Source organism: Triturus cristatus, chromosome 8 (assembly GCF_964204655.1).
Source record: "Triturus cristatus chromosome 8, aTriCri1.1, whole genome shotgun sequence".
NCBI lineage: Eukaryota > Metazoa > Chordata > Amphibia > Caudata > Salamandridae > Triturus > Triturus cristatus.
In genome coordinates, this window is record NC_140591.1 from 601,773,685 (window position 1) to 601,793,446 (window position 19,762).

Sequence of the window (19,762 nt, forward strand, 5' to 3'; positions counted from 1 at the left end):
CACCATGCCATAAACTTGTTCCACCTGCAGGCGTATACCATTTTAGTGGAGGGACGCCTGGCTGCCAGAATGACATCACAGACTTCGGGAGGAAGATCGAAAGCTGTCAACTGTCGCTGCTCAACCTCCAAGCATGGAGGTGGAGGCTGGACAGGTTCGGGTGGAGGACCGTCCCCTGCTGCTGCGACAGAAGATCCTCCCGAAGAGGCAGACGGATCGGGGGATCGATCGCCATGCTGAGTAGCTTGGCATACCAGTATCTTCGTGCCCAATCCGGAGCCACAAGGATGACTTGGGCCTGGTCGCGCCAAATCTTCTTCCGCACTCTGGGCAGAAGTGGTATAGGCGGAAAGGCGTACAACAGACCGCAACTCCACTCACGACGAAAAGTGTCGCCGAGCGAGTGCCGCTATGGAAATTCCAAAGCACAGAACTTATGACATTGCGCGTTCTCTTCGGTGGCGAATAGATCTAACCAAGGCTCTCCCCACTGCTGAAAGAGACCTTGCGCTACGTCCGAGTGCAGACGGCATTCGTGATCCATCAAGCACCGGCGGCTGAGTTCGTCCGCACTGGCGTTCAGAGAACCTGCCAGGTGTTGAACCACCAAGGAAATGCCTTGATGTTCCAGCCACGTCCAGAGGCGCAGAGCCTCCTGACATAGGGTCCAGGACCCCACCCGCCCTGTTTGTTGCAATAGCACATGGCGGTGGTGTTGTCCGTGAACACCTGCACCACACTCCCCGGAAAGAGGGAAGGAATGCTTTTAGTGCAAGCCGGATCGCCCGAAGGTCCAAGAGGTTGAGATGGAGCCGGAGACCAGTCCCCTCTGATCTCCGCCTCTCCCAAGTGGCCGCCGCATCCCAGGAGGGACGCATCCGTCACTACTGTGTGCTCCGGATGGGGAAGGGAGAGGGACCTGCCCTTAACCCAATCGTGATTCGTGAACCACCACTGCAATTGTCGTGCAGTGCCCTCCGAGATCTGGACATGATCGGACAGGTGGCCCTGATGCTGCGCCCACTGGAACTTCAGGTCCCACTGCAGAGCCCGCATATGCCATCTGGCATGTTGCACTAGCAGGATGCAGGAGGCCATCAGGCCCAGGAGCCGGAGGGTCATCCTGACTGAAACCCGGGACTGAGGCTGAAAGATCGGAATCATAGCCTGAATATCCCGGACTCGCTGCTCGGGAGGATACACCAGAAACAGCGTTGAGTCCAGAACCGCTCCGATGAAGGGGAGCTTCTGAGAGGGACTCAGGTGCGACTTCGGCACGTTGATGGAGAACCCCAGCAAGTGCAGGAGGTCGGCCGAAGTCTGAAGGTGGTGGACAACTGCCTGGGACGAGCCCGCCTTCAACAGCCAGTCGTCGAGGTAGGGGAAGACTGACACCCCGACCTGCGCAGGTGAGCTGCGTCCACCGCCATCACTTTAGTGAACACCCGAGGGGCACTGGTAAGGCCGAAGGGGAGCACGGCAAACTGAAAATGCTCCTGGCCTACCGTGAACCGCAGGTAACGCCGGTGGGCCGGCAGGACGGGGATGTGAAGATATGCGTCCTGCAAGTCCAACGCTACCATCCAGTCTCCAGGGTCGAGGGCAGCCAAGACCTGAGCCAGAGTCAACATTTTGAACTTCTCCTTCTGGAGGAAGCCATTGACGTTCCGGAGGTCCAAGATGGGGTGCAGGCCCCCTTTGTCCTTCTTGGGGACCAGAAAGTAGTGGGAATAACAACCACTCCCTACTTCTGGCCCAGGAACGCGCTCGATAGCCCCCTTGGCCAAGAGGGCCGTAACTTCCTGGTGGCACCGAGGTGGCATGGCTGGAGGGGTGGACTGAAAGGGAAGAGAATAACCCCTGCGGATGACATGCAACACCCACTCGTCCGATGTGATATCGCGCCAGTGGTGGAGCTAGTGACGAACCCTGCCACCCACCGGCGTGGGGTGCCCCACAAAGCTCGGATTAGGAAGGTTTGGAGGTAGAAGCAGCAGGGGCGGAGGTGGACTGCCCCCCACACTGGTTCCCAGAGCCGCCCCTGAGGAAGCTGCGTCCGCGCTGAGGCTGGTTCTGCACAGGCTTGTTGAAGGAACGTGCCTGGGCGCCCCTGCCTTGGCCACGAAAGGAGCGAAACCCAGGAGTGGCTGGACTCTTCGTGGAAAGACCTAAGGACTTGGCCGTGGCCCGCGAGTCCTTAAAGCGCTCCAGGGCGCTGTCAGCCTTATCGCCAAACAGACGAGTGCCATCAAAGGGCATGTCCATGAGCGAGCTCTGAACATCAGGCAAGAACCCAGTGGATCGCAACCAAGCGTGGCGACGCAGCGCCACAGTCGTAGAAATCGCCCTGCCCAACGAGTCAGCAGTTTCCAGACCACACCGAATGGTGAACTTAGCCGCATCCTTACCCTCAGCAACAGCCTGGGAAAGCAGGCATGGACCTCCTCGGGGCACTGAGGCAACACCTGAGCAACCATGTCCCACACCGCGTGGGAATAGCGGCCCAACAAACAGGCGGTGTTCACTGACCGCAGCCCCAAGCTGGCCGACAAGAACAACCGCTTACTAAACTGCTCCAGCTTCTTAGAGTCCTTATCCGGCAGAGCCGTGGGAAAGGCACTCTGCGACGTCGAGGCCTGGATGACCAGACTCTCAGACGTGGGATGAGTGGTCAAGAAAGCGGGGTCACTAGGCGCCGGGCGGTGACGCCTGGCGATGTTTTTATTCACTGGGGCCCCTGTGGCCGGCCGCGAACAAGTGCCCAACAGGACGTCTGTGAGGGCGTCGTTGAAGGGAAGCAGAGGCTCCGACAAAACCGAAGCCGTCTGGAGCACTTCAGTAAGGAGGTTAGTTTTGAGGGCTACCGTAGGAAGATCAAGATTGAGGACCTCAGCAGCCTGACGGAGCACCATCGTGTAGGAAGCGCCCTCCTCCATTGTAGGCGGGGGAGAGGCAAACCTTGGGTCAGAAGAGACATCGAGGTCGCCGGCGTCCTCCAGATCGTCCACCCAGTCCTGCTCGGAGTCACAATGACGGGCAAGAGAGTACTCGGACCCCTCCCAGTCATCCTCCATCTCCGTCGCAGGAGGAACCGGTCGCGGAGAGGGGACAAACTACATCGGAATCGGCGCCGGGAACGGTGCCGGCTGGGGCCGGGCCGGCGCCGCCTCCATATGCAGATCCCAGGTAGGAACTAAATGTTCCTGGAAACGGGGTAAAGGCGGGGGCGGGGGGGGGGGGGGGGGGGACAAACGGCACCCACTGTGGCGGCGGAGCCGAGGCCGGCGCCAGAGCCGGCAGCACTGGACCTCATGGCGCCAGGGCCGGAGCTAACGGCAGAGGATCCTGTGGCGCCGAGACTAGATCCGCCAGCGGTGCCAGCGGGCCAACAGGATCTGGACAAGAAACTGCGGGGCCCTAAGGCGTGCCGGCGGGAGCCCGAGGCCTAAAAGGGAGGTCCACGGTGGCAAGAAACTCTTGCACCTGTTCGGGAGTCGCCGGGTAAGGCGGGTAGGCCGCGGGACTCCCAGGCTCCAAAGGAGCCGCACGGGGGAAGTGCCCCTGTCCCCCTCGTCCACATCCGAGGACCGACGGGGGGACGTCGGAGAGCGAACACGCTTCTTTGACTTCTTTTTATGTCGAACGGCCCCGAGAACGGTCCCTGGACCTGGAGCAGCGTTGGGACGAGTGCCGGACCTCCAGCAGCTTCCAGCGCCGCTCCCTCAAGGCCTTTGGGGCCATGACTCGACAGTCCCAGCAGGACCGGGAGTCATGGTCAGTCTTCAGACAGTAGAGGCAAACATCATGGGGGTCCGTCACCGACATGTTGCGATGGCAGGCCCCACAAGTCTTAAAGCCAGGCATCCCTACGTGCACCAGGAGAAAAAGGGGGAGACAAAAGTCTCAAAAAGGTAGTAAAAAAGTGACGAAGGTACGTGCTCTATCCGGATCTGCGCTTGCTGGCGTGGAAAAATAAAGAAATGACGTCAGCGCGCATGGGTGGCGCCCAAGTAGTCTCTGTGACGTCATCTCGGTGCTCACGACGCCAGTGATGGACGCGGAGTCGCATGACGCCACCTACTGACGCGCAGGGGTACTGCTACAAAAAACTTTCCGGATCCAGTCTGACGCCTGGGGATATTCTAAGGTAAGGAATCTATCACTAACGTGTCTCTTTCAGATATTAATTTACAGACACCTTTAGGAAAATACGTCATCCAACGGCACATACTAAAAACTTAGGGAGGTAGAAAACTCCAGAATTTGTAGAGTAAAAACAGGAATTGGACCTCTCATTGGCTTCCTCAACACACTCCTCGTACACGTCAGTTCAAGTCAAAAGCTGCAAAAGAAAACTTCAAAAGTGGCTTTTGTAGATGGATATTGGGGACTAACTAATGTAAAGAATAGATTTATGAGAAGCATGCTTTTCTTATGAAATTGGACGACCGCATGGAAGCCATAGCAATATTACGCTGCACAAGACCTTTAATACATGTTTTTTTACACACACACACAAATCTATAAACATGCATGATGGAGAACTTTTTAAAGGTCACGCACCAAGGTACAAAAACAGCACAGCTGGAAGAAAAAAAATTAAGAGTATGGATGGGTGAGTGAGAGCTGGTAAGCAACAGAAATGGTAAAGCTTCATTCAGAAATGGGCGATTGGCGTGGCAGCTAAGGCTGACAGACTTACTCCGAAGCGGCGGCTGAGACTGCTGGAAGGAAAGGGGCTCTCCAAACACAAATGGGCTGTGAACTAGGGAAGAGGGAGGTTTTGCGGCTTGGTCACACATGGAAGGAACTGGGAGATTAGGCCGTGACTGAATGGGATTCAGCACGCCACTCAGCTGATCACCTGCAATGGGTAAAACAGTAAAAACTAAAACCTGTTATTCATCCTTATCAAACAACATGGCAGAGATAAACTGTCATATGAGCTTAATATAAGACTATGAACCAAGACTGACAGTTTAGAAACTCTGACTACTAATGGAGAAGCTATGACCCTTTCCACTTTTAAGGTTAAACATACTTTCAAAAATATCCCACTACCGAAATCCTTTATTTGTCTAGGGAGATTCAATAGTTCATTTGAAGCAACCCAATAAACTCAGCACTCCTCAAGGGAGACAGCACTTCTTCATGCAAACAACTAGCTATACAAATAGCTAGTCCTCCAAGCCCTACCACCGATATTTTTGTATTCATTTTGCTACCTACCTGTGATTTGCACTAAATAAACAAACCCTTCGGCTTTTTTTTATTCCCCACCTTTCTGTGAGCACTTGGCAACAGAAAAGCTTAAATGAACAAATGGGTCTAAAATGGCTGACGTTCCTTTGGTAGAACAAATTCAAACTCTACACTTCCAGTTAATTTAACAGAGTGATATTGATAACTGGTGTCATTTAAAATACTGGCTCTGAGCGCAACGTTGAGAATTAGTTTTGCAAGGAGATAATGTCTACCAACTTTTAGAATGTCTTCAATTACTCTCTCCATATTCAATAAAAGATACCACTAGAAGTGCAAGGTTCAACAACTAATAATAAAAAAAGGTTTTGAAACAAATTGCTGCAGGATTGAATTGCTGTACATCTTCGTCAAAGAAACATTTTTCACCTGTTTTGTGTGTGCAGCAGGACACAACTCTGACATGCCATAAATAAAACAGTTACTAATAACAGCAACTTAGGTCTTCAGTCCATTAGCTGACCTCCCATATTCCATATCTTACATACACCATGGGATGCACTTCCCCCGTTAAGGAAGGGAAATCGAGATCTATCGCAACAGAAGGGTTGGATAAATTTGCCACACACCTGCACACTAATCTCAAACCTCCATATACGCCACAATTTACCTCGTATACTGAGCCTTTGCAAGCGTGCAACTATCACAGAGAACAATCGGTGCATTGGGTGAGCACTTTAACTTGGTATGCTCCAGACTTGGTGTCTGCAAACAGTATCACCAAAGAGGTTTCTTTTTAGTTAGGAAAGGAAGATCAAGAACATGAACAGATGCAAAATTATCTTTATCATATGAATTTCTGATAGAACTTCCAAAAGGATGGAAGGATGAGTTTAAAGAATAACCTTGTGCATATACAACAGAGCAAGGCCCAGTCAGATAAAGAGTTTGCAACTTACTTGCTTGGAGCCTTCCATGTCACCAACCTAACATCATTGTAAGCACTAGACTAAAAAACTGACAAGCCAAAAAAAACAAAATAGTAGAAAAGTCTCACAAATTGATGAGTCTCTGAACTGGGAGAAGTCAAAATAATTTTTGACACAATTATTTCAACAGACACCTCCTGCCAAACACCAATGGGTTTGATGGTTCAGTGGCTAATGCATCCAATCACTCCAGAAATCTCCGTTTGACCTCATGGTCACAGGTTTGATTTCCAGTAGGCTAACTCAGCCCTTCACCCTTCAGATGTAGATAAAATGAGTATCACTGAGTTGGGTAGCATAAAACCTCTTATTTCAGTGCCAATGGTGAACGTGCATTTTACAAAATCATGTTAAATCATGTGACTTGCTAAATGACTCAGCTCAAAATACCAGTACTATCCAAACAAGATATAAAAGAATAAACATGGTGCAAGATGAAGGGCAGACAATGTATCAGCTTTTAAAGCACGCATAAAATCATAAACACTTGCTCATACACTAAATTGCCCCAGTCACTTCCATATTTAATAAATTCTTAGTCAATCTGCCTAGATATCTATTATTTATGATGCCAAAGTAAGCTCACCGCTCAATAGCACATTAGTCCGCTCAGCAACCACGGGGCTTACCATTGGTGGCGATGACTCTGTAGTATACACTATGTAATGACAGATTCTACTTAATATCTCCAGGAGTCAGGTTGGATCCAGAGCTTTTCTTAACAATGGTGGTAGGTGCCGTTGTGAGACTCCATGGTACTCTGTACTATCCTGGAAGTGGAAGAGCGGAGCTGCTCATAAATGCCTCACTTGTGTGGGGACATCCTTTTCATCATCTTTCTATTTCATGCTTTCATACTCAGAGCAAATGGTTGCTGACAGTGTGCTGATCTCAAGTTTGGGACCTTTTGAGATGCAAAGGAGGCCACTCCTCAGAACAGAGACGCAGCCTGGCAGTGAGGAATCTGCATTAGGCAGATCATCCACCAGAAGGAATATGCTACTTACCAGTATGCATCTGTTCTTGGCATGTAGAGCTGCAGATCTACACACTGTGCATAAATCGCCATCTGGTGTTGGGCCTGGATGTTGCAGTTGTTTTTCTCTTGGAAAGTCTTTGGAAGTCACGAGGTATGTGACTCCTCCTTTGGATCGTATTGCGCATGGGCTCGGCTCCATCCTCAAATTGTTTTTCGCCAGCAGGGAAATGATGGAGCTTTGTAAGAAACAGGAAAGATGTCCATGTGTGCTGTATCTAAATAAGATAAAACTGGAACAGATAAAGTTAGCCGGGGAGGCGGGTGGTCGTGTGTAGATCTGCAGCTCTACATGCCAAGAACAGATGCATACTGGTAAGTAGCATATTCGGTTCGAGGCATATGAGCTGCAGATTACACACTGTGCATAGATTGTGTAGCAGTACCCCCTCTTAGCGGCGACCACCAGTATCTGTTGCAGTTGTTTGAAACAATGTTTTGAGGACAGCCTGGCCCACACTAGCCTGTTGCTTAGTTTGCACATCTACACAATAGTGTTTAGTGAAAGTGTGCGGTGTAGACCATGTAGCTGCTTTGCAGATATCATCTAAGGGGACGTTCCCTAAAAATGCCATGGAAGCCCCTATCTTACGTGCAGAGTGGGCTTTAGGGGGAAAAGATAGCGTTCGTTTTGCTCTGTGGTAGCAAATCTGTATGCATTTAACAATCCACCTAGCTATCCCAGATTTGGAGATGGAGTTGCCTTTGTGTGGTGGTGAGAAAGACACGAATAACTGTTTGGTCTTGCGAAAGGTTGTGTTCTCTCTATGTAGTAGAGTAAAGCTCTTTTGACATCTAGGGTGTGCAGAGCTCTTTCTGCAATGGTTTGTGGCTGCGAGAATACGGGCAGTTCCACAGATTGATTGAGGTGAAAGGGAGCAATGACTAATAAGGAATTTTGGATTAGTGCGGAGAACAACCTTATTATGATGCATTTGCAGAAAAGGTTCTTGGATGGCGAGTGCTTGTATCTCACTGACCCTTCTGAGGGAAGTAATGGCTACAAGTAAAGCTGTTTTCCATGTTAAAAATTGAAGCTCGCATTTATGTAGAGGTTCGAATGGAGGCCCCATTAGTCTTGTGAGAACGATGTTTAGGTTCCACACCGGTGAGGGTGGCACTCTAGGGGGAATTATTCTTTTGAGGCCTTACATGAAGGCTTTTATGGCAGGTACTCTAAAGAGTGATAGATGTTGCCTGTTTTGTAGATAAGCTGCTATGGCCGCCAGGTGCAGTCTAATAGACGTGTAGGCTAGGTTGCATCATTGTAGGTGTAGTAAGTAGCCTATGATGTGTTGGATAGACACATCCAAGGGATTGATATTATTGTTGTGACAAATCACGAATCGTTTCCACTTGGCTGTGTAGCAAGCTCTAGTGGTAGGACGTCTAGCTTCTTTAATGACGTTCATACAGTCAGGGGGAAGATTAAGGTAGCCAAATTCTAGGATTTCAGGAGCCAGATCGCAAGGTTGAGCTGAGCTGGGTCCGGGTGTCTGATCTCTCCATGGTTCTGGGTTAAGAGGCGTGGAGAGAGGTGTAACTTTTGGTGCGGAACTACGGAGAGTTCCAGCAATGTGGTGTAGCACGGTTGTCTGGTCCAAGTTGGAGCAACTAGGATGAGAGTTAGGGAGTGTTGCTGTAGTTTGCGCACCACTAATGGAATGAGTGGGAGAGGCGGAAAAGCGTACGCAACTTTGCCTGACCAGTTCATCCATATCGCATTGCCTTTGGACAATGGGTGTGGATATCTTGCGGCGAAGGTTGGGCATTTGGCGTTTTCGTGGGTGGCGAAGAGGTCCATTTGTGGTTGCCCCCATGTTTGAAAGAATGGTTGAAGAACTTGTGGATGAAGTTCCCACTCGTGGATTTGTTCAGTTTGACAGCTCAACAGGTCTGCAATGGTGTTTTGGACTCCTGGGACATGTTGTGCTAGGAGAAAAATTTTTTGAGGTATGGCCCACCTCTATATGGTGTGTGCTAGCTGAGAGAGCTGCAGAGTGTGTGCCGCCCTGTTTTTGGATGTAGTACATTGCTGTCATGTTTTCTGTGCGGACTAAGACAGCCTTGCCTGAGATGTGTGTTTGAAAGGCTTTCAGTGCTAGATATATGGCCAGTAAATCCAGACGGTTGATGTGGAGTAACTTTTGTTGAGGTGTCCACCTGCCCTGCATGGTGTGATGTAGTAGATGAGCTCCCCAGCCGGAGAGCGATGTGTCCGCTGTTAGAACTATTCGAGGAACCGGCTCTAGGAACGGTCGCCCTTTGGAAAGGTTTTTGGTGGTCCACCACTGCAGAGAGCGATGGGCACGACCGTCTACCAACACCAGATCTGTTAGCTGACCTTGAGCTTGGTTCCATTGGCGTGCTAGGCACTCTTGGAGAGGACGCATCTGGAGTCTTGCATGAGGTACTATGAATATGCAAAAGGCCATCATCCCTATAAGTTGCATAAACACTCGGGCTGGAAGTGAGTGTTGAGGTTGAAATTTGGCGCGAAGAGCTGGTATGCTTGCTATTCGGGCAGGGTTTGGGTAGGCTAACGCCTTTGAGGTGTCTATGGTGGCACCGAGGTATTGTTGTACGTGGGAGGGATGCAGATGGGACTTGGCGTAGTTTACTATGAAGCCCAGGTCGTTAAGTAGTTGGATCGTGGCGCGAGTGTGTTGTACACACTGGTTGTATGAGCTGGCTTTTATAAGCCAGTCGTCTAGATATGGGAAGACGTGGATGTGTTGTCTTCTCAGGTGTGTTGCCACTACTGCTAGGCACTTGGTAAACACTCTTCGGACTGTGGTGACTCCGAAGTGGAGTACTTTGAATTGGTAGTGGTGACCATCCACTACAAATCTGAGAAACTGGGAAATAGGCGTCCTTGAGGTCTAAGGTGGTTAGGAAGTAGTTTTGGGAGAGCAGAGGAAGCACCTGCTGGAGTGTGACCATGTGAAAATGGTCTGAGTGTATGTATTGGTTTAGGGGTCTGAGGTCCAGAATGGGCCTGAGAGAGCCGTCCTTATTTGGTATGAGAAAATATAGGGAGTAAACTCCCTTGTTGTGTTGGTGGGCAGGAACTAGTTCTATTGCATCTTTTTGTAGGAGGGAGATTACCTCCTGCTTTAGAAGTGACAAATGTTCCTGTGACATTGGGCGCTGTTTGGGTGGAATGGTTGGGGTGTAGATGTTAGCTCTAGGCAGTAGCCTGATTGGATTATTTGTTGTACCCATCTGTCTGAGGTGATGGTAGCCCAGACAGGAAGGAAATTGTGGAGTCTGCCCCCGACTGGAGTGGAATAGTCTGGGGGTAGTGGAGGGAAGTCACTGGGTGGGGGTGGAGGTAGAGCGGGAGGTGTTAGTTTTGCCTCTGTCTTTGTTATTGTTACCTCTGTAACTGCCTCTTTGATAACCCCTAGTGAAGGTGGATTGGGTAGGGGTTTTGTAGGAAGTGGAGGTGCTGTCGGAGGAGTAGCCTCTGGTGTTGCTTCTAAAGGAGGAACGGCGAAAGGAGCGCCTGGGAGCTTGCGACTGCAAGGCTCCCATAGATTTTGCTGTGTCTGTGTCCTTCTTTATTTTTTCGAGGGCTATATCGACATTAGGACCAAACAGATGTTTCTCATCAAAGGGGTGGTTGAGGATGGAACTTTGAACCTCAGGTTTGAAACCTAAGATGCGTAGCCAAGCATGCCTACGTAGAAGGGTGCTGGTGTTAATTGCCCTGGAGGCGGTGTCAGCTGCATTGAGGGCACAACGAATTGGAAGTGTTTGCAATGTTTTTGACCTCTTGAATCAATTTGTTGGCCTTATGTTTATATTTATCAGGGAGGTGTTGCATGATTGTCTCCAGCTCATCATAATGTGCCCTGTCATATCTGGCTAGGAGCACTTGGGTGTTAGCAATACGCCAGATGTTGGCCGCCTGGGACGCCGTCCGTTTGCCAGAGGGGTCTAGGAGTTTAGACTCCTTATCTGGCTGTGGTGCCTCGCCTGATGCCTGGGAATTGGCACATTCCCTCGCATTGGAGACTACCAGGGAGTTTAGTGGTGCAGGGCCTTTAATATAGGGTGGTTCTGTTGCGGCGGCTTTATATTTTTCCTCAATACATGGGTTTATGACCCTGGCCCTAACTGGGTCTTTAAAAACCTCTGGTGCGTGCTTAATAACTCCCTTAAGCATCGGCAGGATTGAGGTAGACCTGTGTGCAGTGTCGAATGTATCTAAGAGGAAGTTCTCCTCTACGGGGTCTGTGTGGAGATCAACCCCGTGGTAGCGGGCAGCCCTATGGAGTAGTTGGTTAAAGCCCATTGTGTCCTCTGGGGGGGGACGGTCTAGAAGGGTAAAGCTCGTCCTAAGGGACGATAGGGACGTCTGAGATGTTGTAGTCGTCCCATGGGTCTGGGGAGCCTGTAGGAGTAGGGTCCCCTGTTGGTTGGTTGTCCGCCCCATCCCCTGTGTCGTAGATAATGTCATCATCATCCTCCTCATCTGGAGATGTTGTAGGAGAATGATGAGGTGGGGGAGGAGAAGGAGGAGGAGGAGGAGGAGAAGAAGGAGGAGGAGGAGAAGGAGGAGGAGGTGAAGGAATCCTCAAAGGGGAGGAGGCAAAGTCTCTCCTTTTTGGTGGTGGAGCTGGTGCAGGGTTGTCCAGTGGTCTTTTTCTGGTGCTAAGCGACAAATGGCCAGTCTTTGGATCTTTAACGAGGGTTTTTTGGTAAGGATCGGGTCGAAACAGTTCGTCTGAAAGGGGCAGATCCTTTGGTGCTGATGGTGTCGGAGCTGTGGGTTTTTTAGGTGTCGATTCGGCACTGGTTCTTGGTTTCGAACCGTGGGGTTTAGCAGTGTCTTTTGACTTCCTCGGTTCCGAGGTGGTTTTCGGCTTCGAGGTTTGGGAGTCGAGGCTTTTCGGCTTCTTGCTCGGCTCTGGGGGTGTTATCGGTGCCGAGGAGCCGGTGCCCGTCTTCAGCGCCGAGAGCTTCGGTGTCAAGCTCGGTGCGGACGAGGAGAGGGGCGTTTTCTTTTATGGTGTCGGTGCCGATGATGTTTTTTCGGCACCGAGGGTAGGTTGGCTCGAGCCCGAGCTGCCTGAAGGCTTGATGGGCTTCTTGACCGGGGCCGAAAGCGAGGTATGGGAAGCAGTCTTTTGGTGCATACCTAGGCCCGAAGGCGTGACCGAAGCCTTTTTCAGTGGCGTGGAGGGGGGTTTAGGGTCGGGTCGATGTCTGTACTCACGCCCCTCTGTGCCGGAGAGATGTCCTCGACGTCGGAGTCGTCAGCATTCAGAGGCGCTGACGAGGCCTTCTTCGGTGTGCTGTTGTTCTGGGACATCGACGCCTTCTTCGAAGATGTCGTCTGGGATCGAAGTCGACGTGTGAGCCATTGTTCTCCTTGCTAGTCGGTCCCGGATCGTCTTCTTCGATCGGAAGGAGGCGCAAGCTGGACAGTCCCTTGCCTCGTGTTCTGGGGAGAGGCAGAGGTTGCACACCTCATGGAGATCGGTGTGGGGAAACTTTGACCCACATTGAGGACACTTCTTAAATGGAGTCCTTTCCATCAGCCAGGACCGGAGCCCAGGTGGGCCCGAAGGCCTTCGTCGACGACCGGAATCGAAGACTTAGATTGTTGGGAGTCGTGTCGAGTGTTGGAGAACGCGATCGAGACAATACCGTCGAAGGGGGGAGAATTGCGCGCCAAACAGGAAAACTGGAACGGTTCCGAACTGGAGCGCGAAGAACACATCCGAGCCCGATGGCGGAAAAAAACAATCTGAGGATGGAGCCGAAGCCCATGCGCAATACGATCCAAAGGAGGAGTCACATACCTCGTGACTTCCAAAGACTTTCCAAGAGAAAAACAACTGCAACATCCGGGCCCAACACCAGATGGTGATCTATGCACAGTGTGTAATCTGCAGCTCACATGCCTCGAACAAACTGTTACAAAAGGTAAGTAACTTGTTCTTTTGATGGATACTTCAAACTGCTGATTCCTTACCTTGGGAATAAATACCAAAGGTGTACCTCCCAAAGAGGTGGGTACGTGGAATGGCTAAGGTGAAACAAATCCTGCAGAATCATGTGGGCGAAATTCTGGGGAAATTAAAAAAGTGAGGAATCTGCAGTTAACAGTATCAATCAAGAGCATGGGTTTAGAGGAGGCAGGCCTAGCTGCAAGCATCCTTCCACAACTTAAACAAGCAAGTAAAAAAAATGTAAGTTGCCATCACTCTATCGCCCCGCATAGAGGTGTAGATTATGGCGATTCACATGCAGGTGCCCTTCCCTGTTACTGAGACAGAAAGTCCTCCAGCAGTAAATATGCCACGGAGGGCGAGTGCTTAGGCTCAACAGGTAAGGGAACCATACTCTCATAGCCCAATCCGGGGCTATAAAAATGAAACTGGCCTGGTCCAACATGACTGTCCTCAGAATTCGAGGCAGGAGAAGGAGCAGTGGAAAGAAGCACAGAAGACAGGCACTCCACTGCAATCAAAATGTATCCCCTAGTGACCCTCTTGGCAAGAACTGCAGGTTGAAGTAATATCAACGCTGTGCATTCTCGACTGGCAAAAAGACCCAGCCAGGGACCTACCCACTGATTGAGGATGTCCTGAGCTCATCTGGGATGGTGCCATTTGTTTTCTGCCTGCTGTTATGGGCTGAGCTCCTCTGCCCCTGCATTTAGTAACCCTGCTAGATGATTGACAAGCAGAGAGATTTCCTGAAGATCAAGTCATCTTCAAAAGGCATAGCATCTCCCAGTACAAGATCCAAGTACTGACACCGCACTGCTTGATACAGTAGTATATGGCTGCTCTGTTATCTGTTGGGGACTGCATAGACCTTTCCTTGGCGGACGGGAGAAAGGCTTTCAGAGCCAGTCAGGTAGCACTAAGCTCCAGATTTTTTTAAATATATCTTTACTGGTTTTAAACACAGATAGTAACCAGGATGGAAACATTTGCAATGAAGAATTCATGCATGGCTACATATCAAAATCAAATGAGAAACAGGGGAGTCATAGTGAGCTAGAGATGCCATCCCTTGTCATACCGGACCTAAAGAGGAAGGCTGGTTGGACCACTGGTGTGGTCGCAACTAACAGGAACATGGCCATAGGTCTGGGGGCAGGGGAACACAGCCAAGAGGGGCACCCAGAGACATCCACCCGCTGGTGCTAAGGAAACAGCTTGTGACAATAACAAGGAGTCAACCCCCATCTGTGCCCACCAATGTGAGGACATCCAGCTCAGCCTTAGCCCACTGCAGCAATGTGGCGATTTATCAATGTATGTCGGGGTTGGCGTGTGCTTTCCGAAACATCGTGATCTGCCGCTTAAACAGCACAAAAGCAAGATCAATAAACTGATTCAAATACTTATCCCCTTTAGCCTTGGGACAAAGCCTGAGGAGGCATGATTCAGGTGAGGGCAGGAACAGTTGGTCCATCACTGGGGAAGATATGCCTGGGTCCTCCCCCAGGCCCCCTTCACTATTGGCCACTTCCAGACCATCTGGTAAAAAGCTGCCACAGGTTCTACATCTGGGACATTAAGGGGATGTCGCGGGGAACATGCGTTTGATGCGCTGTGGCGTGAAGTAGGCCAGATGTCAATAATTAAAGTGGGTTTAGCGTAAGCGTGGGTTGTGCAAGACCTCCTTGACGTGTTGGAGCACCTGGGACTATCCATGAGCGGTGTAGGAAGATCAACCATCTGTCTGGCTTTAGCTCTGCAGTATGCTGTGCAACGGGACGAAAGCAGTGGGGCATAAATGGTCGTAATAACTTTGTGTGCTACTGTGCCACAGGATTGCATTTAGTACCAGCGACAGGGGTGGCTAAGCTCTCCCTACCCCCCATACTGTTTTGATTGCATGCTGTACAGCATGATACATCAAAACAATACCCTCCGCGATCCCGTATGCGCACACAATCTCTTGAAAGGGCAAGAATGTGTCCCCCCAGCTGTCCAACTTCCACCTCTCTTCAAGGTGTCAAGTCATAGTTTCGGGGCCACCTCTCGGAGTGCTGGCAGATGCCACATAGGGATCAGGACGGAGTATGAGGGACGGGGGCCCTTGACATGTACGCAGATGTGCCAGCAATTCTGAACTACCCACATCTGAAGCGTCTCATGTGCCAGGCAGGGCCTGTAGTCCGTCAGCCACATGTATATGTATGTCACCCCAAGAAGCCTGCTAAGAGCAGACTTCTCATGGCAATTGGCTGTGACCAGCCTGCCCAACAGCCATTGCAGCTGGCCGCATAATACCACTTGTAATTTGGTCATTGGTACCGCATTTAAGCAGCAGGCGTTGAATTATGTCGAGTGCCACATGCCTTCTGCCCGAGCCCCATATCAGTTCCAGCAGGAGACCATGAAGGTTCCGAAAGATGAGTCTAGCGAGCAAGAGTGGTAGCGCAGCAAAACATGTACAGGAGCCGGGGGAGGAGTAGCATCTTGGAAATTGCCACCTGGCCCAACAGAGATAGCGGCAAAGACAACCAAAATGGGAGAGACTTAAGGCTGGAGCTCAAGGCCCTGTCCACATTACCCTCCATGAGGTCCCCGTCCAAGTAATGTATCTGGACACCAAGGTATTTAAAGGTGTAATGACATCACTCAATCCAGAACCTCAGAAAGGCCCCTCTATCAAGCTCAGGGTCAAAGGAGCCTACCAGCCCTGATTCCGCACTTGTCCTCGTAGCTTCATCAGACAGCGAGCCCCCCAACTCCTGGATCCGCCATCAAGGCCGCTCCGTCGAACGTAAAGCAAGCAACAGCGAGTTTGGGCTCTCAGACTGCTTCATAAGTGCCCTCGATACCTCAGGCTCCCCCTCTGGGGTCAGTTAGGCTCCTCAGGCCCAACGCGGACAACAACATGCACAGGCCGCAGGACAGGGGCCTGCCAGTGACGCCACAACGCACACCTCACAGACCTACATTGGCCACTGCTCCTCTGGGAGGGATGTCATTCCTGCAGAATTCCCATGACCGAAGGTCTCATAGCCTCAGGCCCAGCACAGGCTGCACCGGGCAGAGGCTGCAGCCGATGGAGCTGTGGGCCCCCAACATTCTCCTCACCGTACCCTGCATGCTGCAGCAGCTTTGGGCCCCTGAAGGACAGTTGCTGAAGGCAAGTACTTGTACTGCCATCCTGTGGTGCAGCGCGACCTCGCAGGAAACCCACAGATGCAGGCCTCACAGCCTCAGGCCCAGCACAGGCGGAGGCCACAGGCTGTGCAGTGACTGTAGGAATTGTGGTCCCTCAACACTCTCCTAGCCGGCCCTTAAACACTGCTGCAGCCCTGGGCCCTTGAAGATCAGTAGCTGGAGCCGGGGTCTTGTATACCACAGCCCCACAGCTGCCTCCCGGAGATCACTTGGTGGGGGGAGGAGGGGGGAAGTGGATCCTCACAGTAATGGGTGCCCCTGTGCCAGGTGCCAAGGGATGTTGCAGGATATTGTTTGGGCCCAGGCCAGAGTTCACAGGAACATGTGGTTAGTGGCTACCGTCTTGGCCACGGCCTCCACAAGCTCTAAGTGGTTGATACTTCGTTCCACTGGGGGCCACACAGCCCTGATTTCCACCTGTCACAGATGACCACTTCAATCCAAAGATGATGCATCCGTCACTATTGTGAACTCTGGAAAAGAAAACTGTTTTCTACATGACAATTTGGTTTCCACCTGTCACCACTGTAAATCCAAGGCTGCCTCCTTTGAGATGCAGATTTTGACAAACAGATAAGTCACTGTTATTGATCTCAATGAAAAAGGAGGTTCCACTGCAAGGCACACGTGCCAGCATGCACATGGGGTAAGGAGGATGTACGAGGCCAATAGTCCCAGAAGGCTCAGACAAACTTCACTGAGCTTCAGGACTAAGGCTGAACATCAGAACAACATCCTGGATGCCCTGGGCTCATGAATGCTACAGCATCCAGGTTGGCCTCTACAATGGGAATCCTCTGTATGAGATCCTTTTATAACAATTTGCAGCAACCCCTGCCCTTAAGTGATGGATTCACAGCTGAGTAGAAAAATGTAATCCTGCCTGACTGTGCAAAGCCTGCAAGTGGAAATTAAAGCAGCTTGGAAGACGTTGCAGCGGGCGAGGAAGTAGTGGAAGATTCCTGATCTTGATGGTGGGTGTGATCATGGCCACCAACACGTCCACTGCAGCTGTGGAAAGTCTGGCCTGGCTGCTGAACTGGTTGACAGGAAGGCCATTGTCAATAGACCAGACCCTGTAAGTAGCCTTTGACATTTCTGCATTGTTGGTGAAACTAGTGGGCCAGTGAAAGCAAGTTTAGGGAACGTGCCATAACAAATATGTCTTTAAAATGTTCTAGCGCGGAGTCAGACCTTTCTCCAAAGGGCATTGACAGGCATCTCCAATATGGATGCCTGAACATCACTGAAAAACCCTGGTACCTCACATCCAGGTCTGATGCCTGATCATAACACTGGTGCCCACAGTCTGTTGTGTCAAGGCCGTCCTTATCACACATCTGGCAGCGTCCTGTTCATCCTGAATGGTTTGGGCAAAGGCTGACCTAAATTCATGAAGCACAACCAGTAGGATATTGATGCTCTTGTCAAAGAGTGCATGCGTATAATGGCCCAGTAAACAGACTGCATTTAGAGGCTGAAGGAGGAAAATACTCTTTAGCCGAATGCGCAAATATGTTTCAATCCCCGTTCAGCGGCGCAGAAGGGCATATGTTTGGGTTGAACTTGCTTGCGGATCCAGAGATGATTAATCCTTCCAGTATTAGATGTGGGTGAGAAAGGTCAGGTCACCAAAGGCTGGCCTATATTGTCTAGCCACTGAATGACTGGACGGTGTACCCAAGTACAATTTCTCTCAAATTAGCAATTCATCTGTTATGGTCCTACTGAAAGCCAGGAAGGGCTTTGACATAGCAGGGCCAAGAGGCAGTATTTCCATTAACAAATTATCTTTCATATAAACCATAAATAATTATAAATCAAGCATTCACCCGCTCTGCAGACAATCACAACAAAAATGAAACTTTGCTCAGAGGGTGGACCTGGTGGAGAATCTTATTCAGTCTTAGAAGAAGTGTCGAAACCACTACCATTTTGTTACTCTATGTAAAAGGGAGCCTCAATACAGGATGGGATGGAGCAAGCTGTCCACTATCTCATTGCAATCATTGAGTGATATGTCCTGAAACTCCTGAATTGCATTCAAATCACAGCGGAACAGAGCACCTCTTTTCATCAAGTACTGATGTTAAGATAGAGGCTGTGCTTTGGGAATTTCATAGTGCAACTTAGATGCGGCTCTGGGTTTGAAATCAGCATCAGGATCAGACCTGGAAAGGTTGCCCACTTTAGTCTGGGTCAGAGCCAGTGCAGACAAAGCCAGCATGGCCTAAGCAACCAGAGTGGAACTATGGGCTGGCGCCAGCTAGGAACTCGGAGGAGGATCACAGGGTCAGTTGATGGCTCAGAAAAACTCAACTTTGCCTCAACTTGGACTTAGACATATATGAAGAATTAGACGAAGATTAGGATTTGGCAGGAGAATGGTTCCTGGATCTGTATCAAGAGTGACCGCTGCCTATGTTCCACGAAGTAGAGTTTCGCTCTACGGGCAGGGAGGGGTTCAATATTCCCTGATACATGGTCTATTGTTAAAATTTGGAATCAGTATCACCAGAGAAGTTGGGGGCAGAGCTTCAGAATCACAAAGTGGGGCAGAAAGCAAGGAATTGATGTCAGCATGCAGGTATGGCACCTATATGTGCTGTTGGAAATCCAGATTCAGTACAGCACCTGGGATTATTCTAAAGGTGATGAAACTGCAATCTACAGTTACTACATATCACAATTACTACTTCTTTTTTTTTTTACTCTGTTATCCTACGCATCTTCCATTGCAGAGGTTTCGGTTTAAGTGTTTGAATGGGGAAGACAGCATATCACAGTCAGACAAGTTTCACAGAACTACCTGGCCGAAAGCTGTTCATTTTCTTGATGACACATCCACAAGTTAAGGCTTGGAAAAAAAACATATGTAACATGCATAAATTGAGACCTCTCAAGGTATCTAAGCTGTTGAAAGTCTCTTCAGCTTAAGAAGCAAGGGATCTAGTGTGAAATACGGTGCAAACAATTTTCAGTTTTAAATACATTTCCATGTAAACCTTCAGATTTAAGGGAGAGACTAGACAGAGGACAACTTTAATTCTGTGTACGATTTGGAAGAAACACCTTGAAGCTCTGAAATTCTTCACTCCGCTATAATACAAACTGAAAACCGTGTCTTAAAGTAAACAAATCTATTCAGAAGACAGGCACTCAAATGCTACATGTATGTGTGAGAAAACAACTAGATTCAGGTCAAATTCAGGGACAGCAACCATAAGGGAAGACAGAGATGAGCAAGGCCCTCTTGGTGGTTTCTCGCAAACTCACTTTGCAACAAAAACGTTTCAAAAGGTGTATTTAAGTGTGCAACAATGGTTGACATGTAGTGCTTACTGGTATCTATTTGAACACCTGCAGAG

At 50.0% G+C, this 19,762-nt stretch overlaps 1 protein-coding gene across 15 annotated transcripts in view; it reads right to left on the minus strand.

Annotated features, from left to right (window-relative positions):
* Positions 1 to 19,762, minus strand: part of MYCBP2 (MYC binding protein 2) — a 1,771,217-nt gene that overhangs the window by 564,486 nt on the left and 1,186,969 nt on the right. For 8 of the 15 annotated variants that reach the window (XM_085622057.1, XM_085622054.1, XM_085622062.1 and 5 more), the window contains one exon: positions 4,703 to 4,864. The exons of the other annotated variants lie outside the window; for them this stretch is intronic. In XM_085622057.1, the coding sequence (XP_085478183.1) occupies positions 4,703 to 4,864 (162 nt within the window). The remainder of the gene's footprint in view (positions 1 to 4,702; positions 4,865 to 19,762) is intronic. 15 annotated transcript variants of the gene reach the window in all.